Below are 23,174 nucleotides of genomic sequence, written 5' to 3'. Positions count from 1 at the left end.
TGAGGTCATTGGACCCACTCTACTCTGCCTTCATGACTGAGTCTAATCCAAGATTCTGAACTGCTGAAGGGAAATGGACATCCCTAGACATATCCCTTATGGAAGCGGATGGGACCAGGTTTAGTGATGCCTATAAAACCTCTTTTATTTTATATTAATTTCTTCCAAAGACCGTATTATTCAACTTAAGATTTTCCACCAATCCCACCTCACACCTGCCAGACTACATAAATTTGGCTTATCTCCCTTCGCTGAATGCTTCAGAGGCTGTGGCCAGGTTGTTGACTTTATGCACTGTTTCTGGACCTACCCTGTTGTTCACGACTTTTGGGTGGACATAAACTCCTTTATTGCCTCTGAATTCCAAGAACAGCCTTTTGGGCATCTTTGGCAATCTGACAATCCCCTCTCATGCCAAGAGTCTGCTTCACATCCTATAATTCTGTATAGACTCACTTTTGAACTACGAAAAAGAGTCAAGAAATGTAATAAAATTTGGGGCAAGTGGATAAGCGAGTTCCTTGACACTGACTCCATATGTCACTATATTAAGCTCTGACTGTCTGTTATTTACCACTTTCTGGCAGTTATTGTGTTCCCTGATGTCGTACCAATTGTGAGACTGCATATTCTTTACAACTGATAAATGATTACAAGAGACATGTGAGATAGGTGAACAAAGATTGTTTATTATTACTAGTAACTGATTTATTTATGGTGTTTTTTTTTTTTTTTTTTTTTTTTTGGACCAGGCACCGTTGTTTTTCTTTTGCTGTGTCTCTATGTCTTTAAAACTCAAACATATCTTTAAAAGAAAAAAGGTTTGCAGTGTTTTACTGAGAAAGCCTTTGTGCTCTATGCTCAGACCAAGCATCCATGTAGGTCTATCCTAGCCAGAAATCACCCTTTCATTTTCCGAATTTTATGCTACAACCCTTTCTGTGGCATTAGGGATGATTATGAATCCAAGATATATTATACTTACAGAAAACTTATTTTATTGTAATTTCTCTATATTTTCATGTAATGTAATTTCTGTGTTTTTAATGTTATTCTCTTTTAATCCCCCAGTTCTTCAAGGTCTGATTGAAGCAAAATCTCCTTACCTTGAAGAGTTCCTGACTATCCTGCTCTCAGTCACTGTAGAAACCACATCACGGTTTACTGCCACAGGTCCGGCTGCTGTTGTAAGTTCTTTACTACTGCAGGACAGAGAAGAGACACCAGTGAAGAAAGAGAGCTGCAGGTTGTTTTTTTTTTTTATTATGGTGTTAAGCACTTCAGTTGAAGTATTCCATAGGTGGTGTTGCACTCACCATTCGCTGTAAAGCCAAACTATAGGCAAATGGCTAAATTACGGTAATATATTAAAAACAAGGCTGTGGCCTGTTTTACCTGTGTGAGTGTGTACCTGTGTTAAGACATTCCTGGGACCGCTTATTCCTTTGAGAGCATAGCTATTTCCCTGATATCTGGTTTCACCACTGCAGTCAGAACATTTGATCCTGGTCATAGACCTGCTCCCCTTACTTATGTGGTCCTTGTCCTTTGTACACCTGACTTAAAGCTATCTTTGTTTTATTGACAGCAGTGTGTAATGCAGTAGTGCTGCTTCCTCCCTTACTTTTTTAATATCAGTCTTGCGTATTTGTCTATAATATTGTTTAAAAGCGAAGGAATGTCAAGTAGCCCAAATCTCATGAGAAGATGGTCCTGCATTCTGCTGCAAAGTCTTTTCTTAGATTTGTGTTTATCATTCCCTGGGATCTCGTTGGCAGGATGTGATCTCACCTTCTGCTATATGGAATCCAGGGGAAAGGTATGTAGATTATCCATTTTTTTTTTCTTACCAGTCTTTCTTTTTACGTTAATGTGACATTTTAGAAAGGGTAAGGGAGCACAACATAGAAGGTGGAGCTTGCACATAGTGAATGGTCCACCTTAAATTGTTTTGTATGTTGCTCCTATAAGTGCCATCTCCTCTACTGAGGTAGAGCTGCAACCTGACCACACATCTGTAGACTTCTTATCCATAGATGTCTTTATTGTTTATAGAGAACACAGCTATATCTGTAAATTGTCAGAATCCTACAAACATTGCATATAGTGTTTAAACTCTTGTACCAGCATACAGGCATTATATTGTTTTTTAAAGCTCTAGGTGACTTGGGGAAGAGCACTCTTTTACCTATTAAAAAGAAGGCAAAAGGGTTACATATCAGAAGCCAGAAATGCCTTCAGAGTCCAAGAGGAGTTCCATTCCTAAGCAACCAGCCTCAAGGGCCTTTGTGGCCACTTGGACTCAGGAGTTATCAGAGGACTGGGTCTGCAGTGTGGTGTACAGAGAATACAAGCTGACGTTTCTCACCCTTTTGCCTTGAGGTTTAGTTTGGCGATGGTACCGCATACTCATGAACGGCAAAATCTTGCAAAACATTCCCTAATAATGAACAGAATAGAATGTGTAGTCTTTTACAATTATGTCCCTCCTAAAATCCTTGCCCTGCAACCAGCTCAAGCTGCTATTTCTGTATGCCAAACTGCACCTAACGGGAGTAGAACAATGAGCACTCAACATGACCCTGTATTTCAGCACGATGCTGTTGCAGAGCAATTATAGAAATTGCTTTCTGCTCTACTATTTATTTTTATTTTTTGTGAAATGCCCTAGAACATGCCACAAAACAAATTTCCAAAATGGCTATAATTTCCGAGCACATGCTCCGAATTTTATGGCTAAAAACTTAGTAGTCTGATCCAGCTTTTGGTGAGTATAGGGCCATGCGTTTTGGACCCTCTTGACTAACTGTCACAATACTATCTCTGTGATGATACTTATTTGGTTCATTATTACACCCCACAGAGTTACTTCACACGCATCTACCCCTGATGAGGCGAGCATTGTCTTGTGAAACACGTTGGGTTACTTTTCATGCCTTTGTACTTTGCAATCTACATTTTATACCATGATACGTCTAATGAAATTTTTTTTACTATATGTGTCATTTCAGTGGCTTGGCTATGATTCATGTTGTTTACGTTTGCATGACAATTTTAACAAATTTTGAGACTGCATTTACTCTTGTTGGCTAACCTCATTCACCTCATTTGAATGAGGTTCAAACGAAAAAAACAAAACAGAAAAAAAATATCTCCTAAAGCGTGTATGTTTAGGAGATATTCATTTTACCTACAGATAAGCTTATAATACGCTTACCTGTAGGTGAAAATGTACAAAAATGGGTATACAACCACTTTAAGGTATAAAATTTTAATTTCCTGTGTTTTGACATTAAAATGAATTTTACATTTTATCTATACCCTGTAGTCTGTTGTCTTGAATTCCTCCTGAAAAATATCAGTGTGCTTCCTGGTATGCAAGGATTTCTATGCACCCTTGTTCCTACAGCTTGATAGTTGTATATTTAGAGTATGATATCTAAGGCACTCTGCTTCTGACCACTAGTTTCAGGAGAATTCTAGTGTGATTTGGTGATGTCAGTACTGTTCTGCCCACTCTTTGACATAAGAATTTTTGCATTTATCATTACAGCACTGAAGCATCTCGTGCTAATCCTTCTTCTGGTCTCCTCATTGACTGGCTAGATTTGTTAGATCCAGAAGTCATAAGCAGCTGTCCAGATCTACAGCAGAAGTTGTTATTCTCATGGAACAAGGTATGTGGCAGTTTCACAAATAGAAACTATTGATGAAGAGATAGTATTGGAGTATGGTATGATGGACAAATAAATGCTTTATTGTAAAAACTTAAACATTTCCAGTCCAAGCCAATTTGGACATTCCTTTCCTACATGTAAAAAGGCTTTTTTTTCTAGAAAACTTCATAGAATCCCCAAACATTATTTTTTCATTTTTTTTCAGAGGTCCTAGAGAAGAAAATGGTGGTTGTTGGATCAATATTTGCATAGCGTTTTTTCAAATGCAAACTTTAAACCAAAAATAATACACTTTAAGGAATTTTAATGCTCACAACACAATATAATTCCAATTTGTTTGGTAAAATATAAAAAAAGATGTTATGCCGACTACATACATCTCAAATAGGCCACATTTTTAAATTGAATATGTCAGGTTCTAAGGTTTTAAGTACAAAAATCCAGTTTTTCTTAATTCATTGAGACACAAAGCAGGTCTCTGGATATTGTCCCACCCTTTAAGATAAAGACTGGAAAAAAAGGAAATTTCTTTTGCTTAAACTGTATCTTTAAACAAAAATACAGAATAAGAATCAACTTATTGCCATTTGAAATAGTAGGCTTTGTCCAATTTCTTCGCTAGATATTTATAGAAGGCCACATACCCTCCTAAGAGTAGTGCATACAGTATACCTTAAGGTCTGCTGTGTCTCCCAATAAACTAAACATAAAAAATATCTTCATAGATTCTCTTGGAGCTATTTGCATTTCTAAACCTATCTTGTGAAGTACCGACGAGGGCTTTTAGGCAATACCCCTGGGAAATGTATACAAATAACCTTCAAAATGATAAAGAACTTCCCACTGATGTAATTTTTACATTACTTGATTGTAAGTAAATACTTGGTGTCGACTTTTATATTTTAGTAATAGGAGGAGCCTAGCAGTCTGACTCGGCCCCAGACTTTTATATATCTTGATAACTCCCAACTATGCGAACCCTTGGAAATAATCCTTGGCTTTGATCCAGTTAGTTTTACTAAACCTGCAACAGTAAAATCAGTCTGTATATGCAGTGAAGCATTCTTGTAATACTCACCGTGGAACCTAAGGGGTTAATCATCTGCATGGTGTTAAAAGGCTGTTTGATCCTGTCTCCTGATCCTCTCCTCCTTCCACTGTCCCTGGAATAACTCCCGCTATTTAAAGAGCTAGGGGATAAAGCTGCACATGCTCAGTTTGGTGTGTATTGCTAGAGTTTTTTTTTCTTGGGAGACTGCATGTGATCAGCACAGGGCCAATCAGCACTGTCCAGACAGAAGGTCAGGAGTCCTGCATTATCATAGGACAATTGTGGAAGAATGAAAACTCCTCCTACAAGCTTTATCCAGACACTGACAGAAGTCACAAGACTGCTCTAACTGCTCATGAGAAAATGTATTTAGCAGTTTGTATTTACGAAGATAATTGTTTCTTTAATCGTACACCAGGGGACACAGAGCCATAGTAATTACTATGTGAGTTATAGTCCACCTTCAGGTGCTGGACACTGGCACGCACTAAACAGGAAGTTGCCTCCCTATATATCCCCTACCACTACTGGGAGTGTCTCAGTTTTTTTGCCGTTGTCTAAGGTGTTGGTCATGAGTTAAGATGTGCTGTCCTGAGTTCCTCTGGAGCAATCCTTGCTGAGGCTAACTATGCAGCCGGATTCATTCAAAGTGTCTTTTAGGCCGAATTGAATGATACCCGGGCCTTGTATCTGAGAAAACAAGGTTTTTGCTGTAACGCTTCTCTTCGTAGAGAGCTGGACCCCGGGATCCAGTACTTTTGGTATTAATGCCATAAAGTTTTAGTGGCGGGTGATTTTTACAGGTCCAGGATAGTGTGTTCCCCCAGGGTCCCCGGTTCCTGAAGGTTTGTTAACGGAACCCATCGTGAAGAGTGAAGATTGGGTCTGTTGCTTTTACTATAGAAAGCCCTTCGGCGGGAAAGGTAAGTGGAGTTTTTCTTATGAAATGTCTCCTTTAAAGTATATGTTGTCATGCCTAAGTGTCACCACTGGGGGCTGTATGGCGCGCGTACCTTCTCATGCTTTGCTCAGTTACGCTATGTCACAGAAGCAGCAGACTTGTTTCCTCTGGCTAGCAGGCAGACCTCCAGTAAGTTTGGGGCATTTTGCTTCCTCCAGACACCCCCACCTGAGCTGAACTCTTCCCCTCTTCAAGAGGCGGAGTATAAGGGAGAACTAAAAAATGATCGGCAATGCCGTCTTATTTCAATACCCCTACACGGCGACAGCTTCCAGGTCTCCTCCACGCCATCCCTCCCTCACTCAGCCAATCCCATCAGATCAGAGGCCTGTGCTTGTGCGGGAAAACTTTTTTTTTATAAAGAAGGGGGGGCACAGTGCGACAGTGGGGGAGGGTCTTAGAGTGGCGTTGGCGTCCTCCAACGCGGAAGTGCGTTTTTTAAAAGAAAAGAAAGAAAAAACTCAATTTATGCTGGCTGCAAAATTGTCGGAGAGCCGTAAGAGCAAAGAAGAGCATGAAAGAGGACACATTTACTATTTGCATCAGGCTGAGCATTAATAGCAGCGGCAGTAGCTGGAATATGGACTATTGCACAAGCAGTGGCTGCAATTTCTTCTGGTAGTACCTCTGCTTTGTGCATCGGGCTGTGGTCAGAAGGGGGGGGTTGAAACACCCCCAAAAAAGAGCTAAAAGGGTCTCCCTCAAGCTCTGGAAAGCCCACTCATCTCTACAAATGGCACCTTCCCCTGAGAGTGGGTGGCTGGTCAGAGTGAGCATCAGGGCCATGAAATGTCTGCAACTGTTTTTAACACTGCAGCCCCTGTTTATTTTATAATAATAAAAAAAAAAGCTTAGTGACTTTAATCGCATCCCAGTGTGGGTCAAAATGCGACAGGTTCTCTGCCAGTACCCAGGACCCTCTGGAAAAGCGTTTTTGTATCTGAGGGGATCACCCAGATAAGCATTTTTTTTTCCCTCCTAAAACAGTTTTACACTTTATCCTATGGTGGAGGAAATTCACTAAGTAGGGTATACCAGGAATTAACGCTGCTATATCATCTGTGAATAAGAGTTCGACTTGTCCGGCAGATAATACTCAAATGTTAGCGATCCAACTAATAAAAAGGTGGAAATTCCTATTGAAAAAAAAAAACTTTTTTTTTATCTGGCAGCTTGAGTGTCTCAGCCTGCGCTGACAGTAATTGCTTAATCATTGAGAGACCAGTTTAAACAGGTGTTCAAGGTTATCCTGCTGAGCAGGCCCAGGAGGCAGCTTTATGTTTGCAATAGTTGCTATGAGAAAATCTATCCTTCAGGCCTTGTGCCCTTCGCTAAGCACCTTGTAAGAAGCTCCTGGCTAGTCTTCCTTTTTGTGGTGAAACAGCTATTTGGGGATGTTTTGGATAATACATCCAAAGTAATTCTAGTGGAAAGCATCCCTTTTGCCATTTACGAAAAGGAAAATGTATTTTCATTTTAAAGCACCTTCTCCTGGCAGTCACGGCGGCTTCCACCGTCAGGTTCAATGGAATAGGTTGAATTCTTCTGCAGTTCTCAAAGATCTGGCAGGAAGAGTGTCGAGATGAATGGGGGACTTCCTCAATAGCTCAAAGGTACAAACTGGAGTTCCAAAAGTTCCCGTGTCCTTGTTTTCTCAGATCAAACGTTTCTATGGATCCAGAGAAAAAGAAAAGAGTGATCACGGGGGTCCCCATGTAAGAACAGGGGTTGGGGTTTGATTCAAACCTATTTTTTTTCATGGTGCCAAATCCGAATGAACATTCTGGCTCTCAAAAATCGAAATTCAATTCCCGCGGTCCCTGAAGGTGAGTCTGCTAGGACCCAAAGGAGAATTGGGCTGGCCAGACAGATGGCCACCGGCAACGGGCCTGAATATTACCACTCTTTTTTTCGTATGAAGTCAATCCAAATCAGCTATCTCCATCCTACAAGGAGGAGAACTTCCAGCGTCAATTGACATCAAAGATGCATACCTCCATATGCCTATTTCCTTGATCACTAGTAATATCTACTTTTCAAGGTGGAAAATCTTCATTTTCAGTGTGTAGCTCTGCTTTCCGGTCCAGTTACTGCACCTTGAGTGTTTACAAAGGTTCTGGTCCCTCTTCTAGCCAGATTAAGGGCCCAAGGTATAACGATTATGGTTTACCTAGTCGATCTGTTATTGGTAGACCAGTCAGTAGCCCGCTTAGACCAAAGTATGGTCACCACATTACAGTACCTTGAATATCTCGGTCAGATTCTCAACCTAGGAGAAATCTTTAAAACCATGAAAAAGGCTAAAATACTTGGGTCCGATCATAGGTACACCCAGAAAAGGGTATTCTTACCCCTGGCAAAGATCAGCGCCATAAAGGAAATGATTTAGGTGGTCGAAACAAGATGAATTTCTTCTATTCAACTTTGCATGAGGTTGTTGGGAAAGATGGTGGCTTCATTCAAGGCAGTTCCTTATGCTCAGTTTCATTTGAGACTGCTGCAATACAGTATCCTATTGGCTTGGAACAAAGGATTCAAGCTCTACATTCCCAGTGTGTCTGACTCCAAAGCCTACGGCCACATCAGCGCCCGATCTCGCCTGATCTTGGAGGCTAAGCAGGGTCGGGTCTTGTTAGTACACAGATGAGAGACCACCTGAAAATATCAGGCACAGAAAACATTAAAAAGGGTGCAGAATTTTTTCAGAGGGGACGGGGCCTAACACAGGTGCTGTGAAACGTCCACAAGGACGCACAGCAGGCTAATAATAGATAAATACAGCTGTGGCAGTCTCTCCTCTGCTGATGAGAAGGAAACAAGCTGCCTGTATACAGGGACACACGAGCTGTGGGACACACATGGGTTGCAAAACTGGCATTCCAGACACAGGAAGGACACTCTTTTTCCAGCACTAGGCTGAAGTTTATAGCAGCTTTAAAAGTCATGACTATTTTCAGCTATTTAGTGCAATTTGTTTAGAGCCTCTGTTTTTGTACTTGGGACTATGCCTGCCACAAGAGTAAAGATTTCACCCCCAGGCATTGGGATTTCCAGCTGTATTTCCATGCTGTCATCCTCGCCTGAATTACCAATTATGGCAAAAGGGTGAGCCATTGGAGCAAATTGATGGTGCAGCTGCCTCTTACATCTCAGCACCTGTATACGTGATTAAAGATACCCTTTCCTCCTCCCTCCAGGGTCTGGAAGAAAGATTAGCAGCTTTAAACGCATCCTCCATTCAAATGGATAGGAAGCTTACTAGGTCCCCCTCCCCGCGTCAGCTTTGCAAGGGGAACAGTGAGCACACAATGAGGTTTTACCCTCAGTCGATCGGGAAGGGAAATAATCTGATGATTCTTCTGCAGAGGAAACGACAGTAGATGAACCTTTTTCAGCTTCTGAATCTGAAAAATTGCTGATACGATCTCTTACAGAAATGGTTTGTTCCACTTTCATGCTGGCTCTAACAGAGTCTCATGAAAGCTTGGCTTCTTCCTTAGGTTCTTTAAAACCTTCCCATCCTTTGCATGCGTTTCCTGCATATGCATTACTTGAACAGCTTATTTTTGTGGAATGGGATGAACCGGATAAACATTTTCTCCCTCCTAAGAGGTTTTCATTTCCCTATCCTCTGGAGGAGAAATTCCTCAAAAAATAGGAAAGTACCAGCAATTGACGTGATTTTCAATGGGAATAATAACTTAACTTGTCCTGTAGACGATGCACAGATGCTTAAGGATCCAACAGATAAGAAGTTGGAATCCCTGCTAAAATCTGCTATTTGCATAGCAGGTGCCGTCACTCAGCCCGCAGTCGCCGCGATAGACGTCCGCCAATCCCTAAAGGTCCAATTTAAACAGGTGCTTAGAGAGCTTCCTACACAGCAAGCTTGGGATTTGGCTGAACTAACTACGCATTATGTTTTGTCATAGATGCCATTAAAGACTCTATACGCCAGGCATTCCACCTTATGCTTGTACATATGCGCAGAATCCTGTGGTTGGAAAAATTGGTCAGCTGAAATGCCATATAAAAACCTCCTAACTGGGTTCCCCTTTCATGGGGAGCGACGGTTTGGAGAAGACTTGAATAAATATATCAAGACAATTTTTGTTGGGAAAAGTACTTTTTTACCAGTCAAAAGAAAATATAAAGCCCTTCATTTGAACGGGCTCTTTCCCCTGCGCCAAGGGCTTCTGCCTCTAGGCAGTTGCAACGGCCTCCACCGACAGACTAGAGGAAAACCTCAGGGTCAGACCCAGGCTCAAAAGAAGCCCTGGGGTAGGAAATCTGCAAAACAGAATCCTAAAGCCTCATCGTGAAGAAGCAACCCGCCTCACAAAGACTTCTGCAATTTTCAGAAGTGTGGGAAAAAGGACATTCAGGACAGAAGGGTTCTCTCCACGGTAACGTTGGGGTACAAGCTGGAATTTCGGGACTTTCCACCGTCTCGTTTTCAAAGATCCAGAGAAAAAACAATCTCTGTTTTAGGCACTAGACCAATAAATATCTCAAGGGGTGATCATACAGATACCCAGAAAAGAGTAAGGTCTGGAGTTTTATTAAAATCTTTTCATGGTACCTAACCCAAATGGAGACGTCAGACTCATTCTAGATCTAAGAAAGCTAAATCAATTCCTGAAGATCCGCTCCTTTCGCATGGAGACAATCAGGTCAGTAGTTTCTATCCTTCTAGGAAGAGAACTTTTGGTGTCAATCGACATCAGGGATGCATGTCTGCATGTCCTTATATTTCCTGCTCATCAAAAGTTTCTGCGATTTGAGTTAAAGCAGCAGCATTTCCAATTTGTAGCCCTGCCCTTCGGGCAAGCCACAGCACTTTGGTTGTTCACTGGTCCCACCTCTAGCCAGGTTAAGGGCTAAGGGCATAACAGTTGTAGCGTACCTAGACGATCTATTACTTATAGATCAATCGTTGACTTGTTTGGAGCAAAGCATGTGCACTACAACCAACTATCTGAAAAGTTTGGGTTGGACTCTCAACCTAGAGAAATCTTCCTTAATACCGCTAAGAACGCTGGAGTTCTTTGGTCTGATCATAGACACATCCCAGGAAAGGGTGTTCTTGCCTCAAGAAAAAATCAATTCCATAAGAGAGCTGGTATGGAAGGTCAGGTCAAATGGCAATCCCTCCATTCGCCTCTGCATGAGGTTGCTAGGAACCATGGTAGCTTCATTCGAAGCAGTTCCCTATGCCCAGTTCCATTCAAGACTGTTGCAAAACAGTATCCCGTCTGCTTGGAACAAAACAATTCAAGCTTTAGACTTACCAATGCGGCTGTCCCCAAGAGTGGCCCAAAGCCTCACTTGGTGGTCATTAACCCAGAATCCGCTGAAAGGAAAATCCTTCAGATGATTCATATGGAAAGTGGTAACGATGGATGCCAGCCTTTCAGCCTGGGGAGCAGTACCAGAAAAGATAACTGTCCAAAGACTGGTCAAGAACCAAAAGAATCTTGCCCATCAATATCCTAGAGATTCAGGCAGTACATCTGGCTCTAAAGGCCTGGACTTTCAGGTTACGGGATTGTCCTGTCAGGATTCAATCTGACAATGCCACAGCTGTGGCCTATATCAATCACCAAGAGGGCACCAAAAGTCTCAGCACTGAGAGAGGTGAACCATATTCTAACCTGGGCAGAAAAGACTGTTCCTTGCCTTTCTGCAATCTTCATTCCGGGAGTAGAGAATTGGCAGGCGGACTACTTAAGTCACCAGCAGTTATTCCCAGGGGAATTGTCTCTTCACCCCTACATATTTCGGGCTTTTTGTCAAAGATGAGGGACTCCGGACCTTCTAGCATCCAGGTTCATCACGAAGTTGGTCAACTTTATGGCCAGAACAAGGGATCCATTTGCATGCGGAACGGATGCATTAGTGACCCCATCAGGGTTTACTTCCTCTTTAAGTAATTAAGGCTCTGTGTCCCATGATGTACGATAAAGAAAATAGGATTTTTATTACTGCTTACCTGTAAAATCCTTTTCTTGGAGTACATTATGGGACACAGAGGTCCCTCCCCTCCTTTTTGGTATACAAGTATATTGCTTTGCTACCAAAACTGATGTGCTCCAGGAAGGAGGAGGGTTATATAAGGACTAAACTTCCTTTGATTGGGTTTACCAGTGTCAACACCTGAAGGTGGCCCATAACCCATTAAGTAATTACTTAAGGATTTGTGTCCCATGATGTACTCCAAGAAAAGGATCTTACCGGTAAGCTGTAATAAATATCCTAGTTTAACGGTCTGGCTATTGAGACCCACACTCTGAAGAATCGTGGGCTGTCAGGTTCAGAAGTTTCTACCTTGGTTAATGTAAGGGAGCCGGCCTCCATAAGTATATATTATGAAGTCTGGGAAACATGTCTCCTGCTGTGAAACCAGGAGTTGCACCCCAGGAAATAGGTCAAAGGTAGAATCGTTGACTTTCTGCAGATGAGGTGAGAAATAAAGCTGGCCTTGAGTGCTTTCTGAGGAAAGGTCTCGGCCTTATCTGTATTATTTCAAGGACCACTTGCTTTGCATTCTTTGGTTCGTAACTTTATTCAGGGGGTAACACGGCTTAATCTCCGGTTAGATAACCCCTGAACCCTTGGGACTTGAATTTAGTTTTGTCGGCATTACAAAACATATTCCCTTGGTCCTTTTTTGACAAGGAAACTATTTTTTCTGGTAACCATATCTGCTGCAAGAAGGGTATCAGAATTGGCTGCTCTTTCTTGTAAATAGCCATATTTTTATTGTTCACAAGGATAAGGTGGTATTGCGTCCTCATCCTCTCATCCTAACTTTTTACCGAAGGTAATATCAGGTTTTTATCTAAACCAGGATATTGTTCTACCTTAATTTTTCCAGAACCCTGTTCTATGGAAGGAAGATCACTACATTCTTTTGATGTGGTGGGAGCAGTCAAAGTCTATTTAAAGGCGACTGCTCAGATTCGGAAAACAGATGTTTTGTTCATATTGCCTGAAGGTCCTAAAAGAGGACAGGCAGCATGGGTGGATGTAAAAAGACATGAGTTTTTATAACGGCTTACCTGTACAATTATTTTCTTTTCTTCTCACATGTATTGCTTTGCTACAAAACTGAGATGCTCCCAGTATGGGAGGGGTTATATAGGAAGGCAACTTCCTGTTTGGCAATGGCTGGTGTTTTTGGTCAGCATGTGGTGATGCACCATGGGAGGAAATTTCACTACACAATGGGAGTCTTTCAGGTAGCGTTTCACTGGAAATGTGGGCAGATCATTTTCTCTGAAAGGAAAAACTTCTAGGTAATGACTTGTCTTACATGACAGGCCTGTAAGTAAAAGCCCCATCATAAGAGGATGGAAAATGTCTACTAGCACAGCAGCCATCATCACAATAAAATTATTAAATATAAGTACCATCCTTTGTGCCTTATTAGGTATAAGTAAAACTAACGAAACTTTTTTAAATGAGGATTCAGGAAAGGGCACGAATAGGCTTCATATGTGGTTCCATTGCAAATTTCAGCTGTTGGTATTGATATTGCGCACATACTGTTTATGTTCTGTTTCCCCAGGTCAAAGGTTCAACTGGGCCCCAATCACTTTCTTTCCGACCCTATCTTCTGGCTCTTCTAACTCATCAATCAAATTGGAGCACATTGCACCAGTGCATTGGTATTTTACTAAGCAAACATCGAGAACAGAGGTGAATGTCCTTTCATTTATGGTCTTTTTATTTGAATTCAGGTTATCTTATACTTGTTTTCTGCTTATACTTAAAGTATCAGTTCACCCTTTTAAATAAAATTTTAAATGTACATCTTTTTCCAGGTAAAAAAAAATGTGCATTTTTTATTTTATTTAGGCGAGTCTGGAAAGCAGCAGATCTTGGGTGACATACAGGACTACTGCAGACTTCTCAGTGTATCTGTTTGCTTGTACAGCCAGGCAGATACACACTGAAAGGAAGAATGAATGAACTACCAGAATGCTCAACAGTGCCCTGGTAGTTCATTGAAACTACAAGCCAACAGCAAAGGCTGTCAGGACTTGTAGTTTTCCATTCACAGGGACAGGTGGAGCCATTATTTTAAAACAGTGCCACCAATGGTTTCAACTGATGGATCATGTTACATGTTCCCCCTTAAATGTAACATGGTCTAAGAAGTCAACTTATCTTTTAGTGTTGTAAACACCAAGTTTGTGCTGGGAACTAGTTGCATTTGTGCACTTCAATTGTACCAAAAGCTGGTAAAAATCACAACTGGTAAAATTCTAAAATTGATTTCCCTGTGGAAACTACTGCATGTTGGTTAAATCTCTGTTTAACGATGACTTGGCTAAAGTGCTGGACTGCAAGAAGTGGTATATCCACATGGCCTTTAAGTGACATTTCCTCTTAGGAATGGCTCTGGATGCTATCGCCAAGGAAGTTTCTGGGGTAACAGCACTCCTCTTCCATAGTAGAAGAAGCTGAACAAGCAGATTACTAAGTCATCTCCATCTGTCCTTGCCAAGAAAGGTTTCTTTAGCTTTAGCTCAATCTCTGCTTTTACATTGCAGCTTCCATCTGGCATTCCAAAACTGCAAAATCTACTAACTCTTCTTGCCATTTTTCTAAGTGAGGCGTTGTCCGTTAACCTTTTCAGCCTCCAGTATACCTTGCATTCCCATTGCCTGTGTGCAAGTGGTGATGTCTAACCTCCCTGAATTCCCACAGTGGCCTACTACAAAACAGAGGCATGCTGGCAGTAGAGCTTGTACTTTGGTCTGCCCTACAGTTTGTACAATTTTCTGTGAAATTAATTATTATTATTTTTTTTATTGGATGTTGTGTTCCGGCTTTGTTTACGGTAGATTGGCTACCAGGCTCCAGGAATTTTTCTACTACTGGATTGCTTCCTGTGCTCAGCATACTTAGAACCGCTGTTATTCCAATGTCAGAGATTTGAGCATCATTTTAAATAATTATCTGTTGCCTGACTGACGATCAATCAAAAAGAAGACTTTTGGCTAAAAACAAGAAAATAGGCTCCAACGTGATCAGATGCATAACAAAAATTACCATTGCAGTATAGAAAATAAAGTAATTTTGAAATTTTTTGTTGGTAGGTTTGATCCCTCCGCTTCATTAGACTTCTTGTGGGCATGTGTTCACATTCCTCGTATATGGCAAGGGAGAGACCAGCGCACACCACAGGTATAGTGTTATCTTGCTGCTGTTTCTTCCCAACCCTCCCTATGATTTGTATTAGAAGCATTTTGCTCTTGTTTTTAATCCAGAAAGGGCGTGAGGAGTTTGTACTGCATTTGAAACCATCAGAGCTCATCTGTCTTGTGGATCTTATTATCGCAGAGGCTGAAACTAGGAGTCAGGGGCCCGACGAGGCCTCCTTTCCACTGATCCAGTCTCGTCTGCCCTTACTAATTAACTGTTGCCATGGGAATCAAGAAAGCATCAGAAAAGTGACGGAGCATTTAACCAACTGTGTAAAACGCTGGGGAAACAGGTGAGGCTTTTAAATATACCAGAAAGTTCTGCAAAATATTGCTGCTTTCTGTACCTGTGTGGTGTTATGCTGTTCAGTTTGACTTTGTTTGCTGTCACTGCAAGCTTTACTTATATGCAACATGGCTTTATTTGGATTGTCGAGTTAAACAAACACATTTGTTGCCTGATCCTCTCAATAGATTTTTAGACTTTAAGTGCATGATCTAAAAGGTCAGTATAAATCCTCTAATGCAGCGCTTATCTCTCTAGCTCTTTGGGGAAGCACTGCCGAGACTTTCTTCTGCAGTTGTATCTGCAGCTTCCTGAAATGATCAATCCTGTTCCAGAAATCTTACTGACCAGCGAGGGAGCCACAGACAGTAATACCTGTAAGGTAAGGGATCCCGTTTCTATCTCCCCCACTGAACTGCAATATCAAGCAAACGTCATACACACTTCTAGTTGGGTAGTACATACGGTGACAGCTTGAAAGGAGGGTCATTTGATTTGTTCACTGGTTATTTAAAGTAATAACTGAATATAGCTGTGCATTTGTTGGAAGTTTGTACTATATCGATCTACCTGTAACTACTATAAATACCATAAAATGGGTCAGAAAATATTTGGTTTGGTTAGGTTGGCGTTTTTGCCAGTATGAGAAAAATGCTTAAAACATATCTAAATACAAGAACTAAAATGTATTATAATGCAGCTTACCCAATGACTAGAAGCCTTGTACACCTGCTCTACTCTAACGGCCAATAAGAGTCATGGGAGTGCTCAACAGAGGCTCCCATTTGCTTTCACGCTTGATGAATATTATGCAAAACCAGCACACAGCAGTGAGTTCAAATATTTATTAAAGTGTATATTTACCTTTTCACAAAAGGTGAACTAACACCATTCACCTTCCCTTTCTCCCAGTCCCTTCTGCACTTATCTCTATGGGTGATTAGCTGTCACTGCCTATGCAGCTATCCAGGGATCACCCTTCTTTCCTCCTTGTTCTCCCTCAGCAAAAGTGGAAGTTAGAGGGTTGAGATAAAAACACATTTAACACACGGGTGCTTGCAATGATCAGCTTTAATTTATATACTTATAAAGCAGTGTTAAACCCATGGGCGGGACCTTCACATCTTCAGGTACAATGCAGGACCTGGTTTGTGTGTGATCACGCCAAAAGATCTGTAACCTCTCAAACTCCAAAGAGAAGCACCTACAGGAAAATGGCTGTACCACAAAGGGAAATCCTGCTGGAGTAAGGACTGAGGTTAAGTATTTTCACCTTATTCCTCTCCCCCCACACATAATGAGCATGTAACAGTTTCAGCGGTATTTGGGGGTGCACTGCAAAGTGAATTTCTCTTATATTCACCGACCGACACAGCTCCTCTCTGTAACAAAATGGGTTGTCAGCCCTATCACTGGAAGTTACTAGGCAAAGTTGTAACACAACACTTCAGAACTTTTAGTTCCGCCCAGGGGGCGGTCCCTAGGCTACAACCCCCACAGCCTGCCCTAACAGACTCAGTTTTATTTTTCCTAGTGAAGGAGATGCACCTAGGAAGCCTGGGGCCCATAGGTCCGTGTTTTTTTGATGCAGAAGCTTGGCTTTTTGCGCAAGATGAATGATCCTGTGATCTTCTATCAACAGCTGGCTGGGTGACAGGCTAGTTAACTTATCCTTGTAGTCTCCCCAGTCCAGCCATCGAGCGTGTGCAGGTCGCAGCTACGGCTCGGCAGACCACAACATACCTCAGCTCCAGAGGTGGTCGGTGAGCTTTATGCTCCGGGGCATACATATAACCGGGCTACTGATGTCTGCGTCAGTATGCCGGGCCAGTAGTCTTCCCTGTACAGATCAGGAGTTAACTACCATGGGATGTCCCCCAGCTCTTCAGGACTGATAAGTACAGCTCTCCCTGTCTCGGCAGGGCGGAGCAGCTGGGCATTCCCTGGGAGGTCGATTCGGGGACCCCCCTCACCCCCTCTCTTCTCTCCTCGGTCCCTAACGTCCCTCCTTCCCCCCCTCACTGGGGGGGGGGGCAATGATGCTGAGCGGTGCATGCGTGTGCCCTGGGCTCTCACCTGGGGGTTTAGCTGTACTGGGGTGCCTGGGTCCTGTAGCTTAGTCCCTCTGGATGTCTGTGTGGTCTGCCCCTGTGTTGGTGCAGCGCTGTGTCTGCCACATGTTTTCTCTAGCCTCTCATAGCGCTGATCGGTGGCCATTTTAAGTATGGGCAAGGGTTAGACATGCTTCTGGCTTCAAGCGGCCATTTTCCTAGTGATTCTCTATTAGAACACAGGCGGGCATTTTCTTGTAGCCGGACTGCATTTTTTTGTGCTCTAGCAGCAGTCCCTGTGCCCTCAGCTTCCTGTTTGGTCATCACAGAGCGCTGGGAGGTTTATCCTGTGATTCTGGACACGTGTGTCAGATCGTTCACCGATCGTGCGACCGGCCACCGACGCAGTTTTGCTATCTCTGCATCTGGAAGCGCTGGGGTTCGACTGGCACTGCTGTAATACCGCGCAGAACTGCTCAGGGTGGTGAGTCCAGCGGGTTAGAGACCCTCAGTGGCAGCAGGAGGGTGGGACTGTCACTGTCCTAAGTCCCCTTCAGGTTGCAGACAGGTTAGGGTCAGCATGGCTTCAGAAACTGGTGTTTCTTCCCCCGAAATCCAGGCAATTGCAACCGAATCACCTGCAGACTGCGCGGTCCCTATGGTCCTGCTGAGGCCAGTGACCCCCTGCTCTGTCTTGTCAGATGACGCTGACCAGGACCGTTCGGACAGTGAGGATAAGTAACCACGTTCCCGGTTATGGAGACTCCTGTATTCAAGGATCCCACGGACAGGAAGGCCGAGGCGGTGGCTCGTTCCTTGTTTACGGTTGTGGGGTCAGCCGTGCAAACTGTACTGGCTGTTGAACCTAAAGAAGTCGGTGATTGTGCCGACCCAGCGTCTGGAGTACCTAGGTTTGCTGTTGGACTCCAGGGAAGCGAGAGTTTTTCTCCCTTCAGACAAATTGCAGACTCTCAGGTCCACGGTGAAACTGCTAATGGACCACAGTTGGTCGTAGCTCCGGTTTTGTATGCGAGTACTGGGGCTCATGGTAGCCTCCTTCGAGGCAGTACCTTACGCCCAGTTCCACACCAGAGTACTGCAGAAGGAGATCTTGTTAAAATGGAACAAGTCTCAGTTGTCACTGGATCGACAGATCCAGGTGAGCCTATCAGTCAGGGACTCTCTGATCTGGTGGTTGAGGTCCCTGGTGATTCTGTCCAGAAAATCGTTCCTTCCTCTGAAGTGGACGGTGGTCGCGACGGACGCCAGTCTATTTGGCTGGGGTGGAGTGATGGGGGTTCAGTCGACTCAGGGCCTCTGGTCGATGGTAGAATCCGAGTTGCCGATCAATATGCTTGACTTGAGAGCGATCAGGCTGTGTCTCCACACATGGTCGACGGGGCTTCAAGGGCGTCCGATGAGGATACAGTTGGACAACGCCACGGCGGTGGAATACATAAATCACCAAGGGGGAACAAGAAGCGCAGCCGCTGCTCGGGAGGTCGCTCACATACTTCGGTGGGCAGAGCGACAAGTTCCGGCCCTGTCGGCCATTTACATCCCGGGTGTGGAAAACTGGCAGGCGGACTATCTGAGTCAGCAGATGCTGGACCCAGGAGAATGGGCATTGCATCCAGAGACATTCAGGCTGCTGTGCCTAAAGTGGGGAACACTGGATGTGGATCTATTGGCCTCCCGTCTCAATCGGAAGGTGCCAAGATTCGTGTCCAGGACAAGAGATCCGTGGGCAGACGCGTCAGATGCGCTGGTGGCCCCGTGGGATCAGTATCAGCTAAGCTATGCCTTTCCTCCACTGAAATGGTTGCCACATCTGCTTCGCAGAGTGGAAGCTGAGGGGATCCCAGTGATACTGGTTGCCCCAGATTGGCCTCGGCGTCCCTGGTACGCAGATCTGGTGCGTCTGGTGGCAGACGCTCCCTGGCGACTGCCGTGGCGAGAGGACCTTCTGTCTCAAGGTCCGATTTTTTTCACCCTGCTTTACCATCACTGGCTTTAATGGCATGGCTGTTGAGAGCCAGGTGTTGAGGAACCGGGGTCTGTCGGACTCGGTGATTCCAACTATGTTGAGGGCACGGACATCTTCTAGGAAGATATACCATCTTACCTGGAAGGCTTACATCTCCATGTGTGAGGAGAATGGTTGGCATCCGCGTTCCTTTTCCATAGCAAGGATTCTGCTGTTTCTCCAGCGAGGAGTAGACCAGAGATTGACATTGAGCACCATCAAGGGGCAGATCTCAGCCCTGGCTGTCTTTTTTTTTTTTTCAACGACCCCTGGCATCGCACTCCTTAGTGTGGGTACCTTCGTTCAGGGGGGTACGACATGTAGTCCCTTCGGTGAGCCCACTATTAACCCAATGGGATTTGAACCTGATGTTGTCGGCATTTCAAAAACCGCCATTTGAAAATATCAGGGAGATTCCCCTGTTGACTCCTTCCCTGAAAGTGGTCTTTCTAGTGGCCATTAACTCGGCCAGGAGGGTTTCGGAATTGGCAGGCTTGTCTTGCAAGTCGCCCTATCTGGTTATCCACAGGGATAAGGTTGTGTTGCGTCCACAACCATCTTTTCTACCGAAGGTGGTCTCGGCTTTTCATATCAATGAGGACATTGTATTACCATCGTTGTGTCCTAAGCCGAAGCACCCCAAAGAGGTGGACCTTCATGCTCTTGACGTGGTTAGGGCCCTGAAGGTGTATTTGTCTGCCACGGCTCCCTTTCGGAAGTCAGACTCGCTGTTTGTTTCGGTGGCTGGTCCAAAGAAGGGTATGGCGGTCTCATCGGCCACCATTTCCAGGTGGATCGGACAGATTGTAGTACAAGCCTACGCCTTGAAGGGGCAGGTGCCCCCCTTTCTGGTCACGGCCCACTCTACAAGGGCAATCGGAACGTCTTGGGCCTTCCGACACCAAGAGTCAGTCGCTCAGGTGTGTAAGGCGGCGACCTGGTCGTCTGTCCATACGTTTACCAAGTTTTACAAGGTAGACGTCAGTGCATCGGCTGATGCCTGTTTTGGCTGCAAAGTTTTGCAGGCGGCCGTGTAGTTGCAATTGGATATGCAAACGTCATTTTTCCTGGTTTTTCGATAAAAACGCAGTACTGTTGTGTTTATGCACGGTTGCATTACTTCCGCAATGTTGCGGTCTTGGGGATCATTCCTGTTGAGGATACCTGGTTATATGGTGGTGTTTTTCCACACACTGCTGTTTTTTTGTGGGTTTAGTTTCACTAGTTCCCGCTTGCCATGGTGGATGAAGTTTTTATGCTGTTTTTCCCACCCTTAGTTTGGCACTGCTTGGGGACATCCAATTTTGTTACAGAGAGGAGCTGTGTCGGTCGGTGAATATAAGAGAAAATAGTATTTTTTGTACTCACCGCAAAATCCTTTTCTCTGTAATTCACCGACCGACAACGCACCTGCCCCTCCTTTTTCTCTTTACATTATACTGCTTGTTGACGTACTGAGTCTGCTAGGGCAGGCTGGGGGGGTTGTAGCCTAGGGACCGCCCCCTGGCCGGAACTAAAAGTTCTGAAGTGTTGTGTTACAACTTTGCCTAGTAATCTCCAGTGATGGGGCCGACAACCCATTTTGTTACAGAGAGGAGCTGTGTCGGTTGGTGAATTACAGAGAAAGGGATTTTACGGTGAGTACAATAATCCTATTTTTTTCAACTGAGAGGTGTTCAGCTTAAAGCAGAGTTCCACCCAAAAGTGGCACTTCCGCTTATCTGATTCCTCCCCCCCCCCCCCTCCAGTGCCACATTTGGCACCTTCCGGAGGGGGGTACCTGTAACAGGTACCCTGTCTCCACTTTCATCGGAGGTACGTCAGAAGTCCGTCCCCCTAATACTGTAAGAGAAGGATTTGCGTATGTGCAGTAGGGACCCGATGGTGAAACGCAAGGCTTCACTGCCAGGGCCTCTTACCGGCAATGGCAGCGGCAGCACCTAACAGCATAGACGGCGGCAGCATCAGCTGCAGTGCCGACATTGCTGGAATCCAGGAAAGGTAAGTGTCCTAATATTAAAAGTCAGCAGCTACAGTATGTGTAGCTGCTGACTTTTAATTTTTGGAGGGGGGGGGGGCACTGATTTAAAAGCATCCCTTTAATTCATTAGACCCCTTTCACACTGGGGCTACAGCGCTAAAAATAGCACCTGCAAAGCACCGTGAAAGAGCCGCTCCTCACACTCCAGAGCGGTGCGCTGACAGGAGGGTAAAAAAAAGTCCTGCTAGCAGCATTTTTGGAGCAATGAAAGAGCAGTGTGTATACGCTCATGCCCATTGAAGTGAATGCAGCAGCGCTTTGCGGTGGTTTTAACCGTTTCTTGGCTGCTAGCAGGTGGGTTAAAACCGCCTCACTAGCGGCGGAATAACGCTGCTAAAACTATGATAAATCAGCAGTTTTACCGCCGGCGCCCCCACCGCCCCAGTGTGAAAGGGGCCTATATGTGTTCTATAAAAAAATAAGTCAGTACAACTGATTATATAACACTAATATAAGTGCCTGGAATTTATCTCTTATATTGGCACCTCATAAACCCTTAATCATGAGAGCTGGAAGAGGGCAGAATTGTGAGCCTATTGCATTGCACATCTCTGCTGTTCTAACAAAGACCACTTACAAGAGGGGATATGAGGCATATAACTAAGCAGCAAGGAGTGAGGTGTTTACTCGATTTTGTTACCTAAAAGAAAAGTATGGCCAAAGCATTTCTGTTCATACTTCTCTCGTGGGCCACAGGAGCACACAGTTTTGTGCTCCTGTGCCCCAGAGTGAGCTGATAGTGAGCCACTGCTAGTTATCAGCTGACAGAGCAGAGACACTCCTGGCTCTGGAAGGATCTTTGCAGTATTGTTGGAATCCACTGCCTATTTGACAGCTGTCTCCTCATTTCAACATGTGGCTGAGAGGCAGAACCAGCTGCACCGACCCCCTTCTCAGCGGGGATCCTGGAAGGGCAGAGAGGAGAGTGCTGACTGATAGTCACTGCTTTCCACTCCTAGCAGACTGAGAGCAGAGTGATCATCAATCATGTGATTGTTCAGTTCTTGGTCTTGGAGCTGACGTTAGAGATGCTTCTGAATGTGGGTGAATATGGATCAAACAAATGATCTTGCAAGCTACCTAATAAAATCTTCCCTATCTCTCGGTGATAAACTGACAGCTGCTAGCACTAATAACGCCCCATACGCTGACTATGGATGTTTGATTTTTTCATAAACCCATAACTGCAATGGAGAAAAGGTGGTATGTATGAGTAGCTGAGCAAAACTGAAAATTTCCTCTCAGGTAAAACAGTTCAATTTAGAGCTGCACGATTCTGGCCAAAATGAGAATCACAATTTTTTTGCTTAGAATAAAAAGATCACAATTCTCTCACAATTCTCGCAATGTAAAATCATTCACATTATACAAAAAAAATGGGCTAACTTTACTGGAAATTTTTTTATTTTTTATTTATTAAAGTATTTTTTTTTTTTTTATTGCATTTGAAAGACCACTGCACAAACACAGTGTGACATAAAACATTGCAACAACCACTGTCTACTTAAAAAAAATATATATATGTATGTTTGGGGGTTCGAAGTAATTTTCTAGCAAAAAAAATTTAAACCAACAAATGTCAGAAAAAGGTTTTAAACTTTTATAGACAAAGTCTATTCCATTGACAAATTGTTACAATATTTATACTTAACTTCAACTGATAAAGAATTTTTTGATTCTTGGCAGACTGCCATTTTTCTCTTCCTCTCTTTTGAAGGCTGTGGCTTCAGAAGAGCAGAGAGAATTCTTTGCATAGAAAGAGTTGTGAAACACTTTAGCCAAGATCGCGATAACTATTCTTGATGATTAATTGTGCAGCTCTAGTTCAAACGCCAACAAAAACAAATTCAGCCTTCACATCTATCATAA

At 43.7% G+C, this 23,174-nt stretch overlaps 1 protein-coding gene across 2 annotated transcripts in view; it reads left to right on the top strand.

The window, feature by feature from the left end:
- The window catches only part of INTS1 (integrator complex subunit 1), a 226,165-nt gene that overhangs the window by 134,399 nt on the left and 68,592 nt on the right, over window positions 1-23,174 (top strand). For both annotated transcript variants that reach the window (XM_077449122.1, XM_077449121.1), the window contains 6 exons: window positions 1,072-1,246; window positions 3,554-3,677; window positions 13,260-13,390; window positions 14,797-14,884; window positions 14,968-15,194; window positions 15,446-15,569. In XM_077449122.1, coding sequence (XP_077305248.1) covers window positions 1,072-1,246; window positions 3,554-3,677; window positions 13,260-13,390; window positions 14,797-14,884; window positions 14,968-15,194; window positions 15,446-15,569 — 869 coding nt within the window. The remainder of the gene's footprint in view (window positions 1-1,071; window positions 1,247-3,553; window positions 3,678-13,259; window positions 13,391-14,796; window positions 14,885-14,967; window positions 15,195-15,445; window positions 15,570-23,174) is intronic.

This window comes from Lithobates pipiens, unplaced genomic scaffold (assembly GCF_037356315.1).
Source record: "Lithobates pipiens isolate NorthernLeopardFrog02 unplaced genomic scaffold, aLitPip1_a1.2 Scaffold_22, whole genome shotgun sequence".
Classification (NCBI taxonomy): domain Eukaryota; kingdom Metazoa; phylum Chordata; class Amphibia; order Anura; family Ranidae; genus Lithobates; species Lithobates pipiens.
Note: the sequence above shows the minus strand (reverse complement) of the source record. Positions and strands in the feature narration are given on the sequence as shown.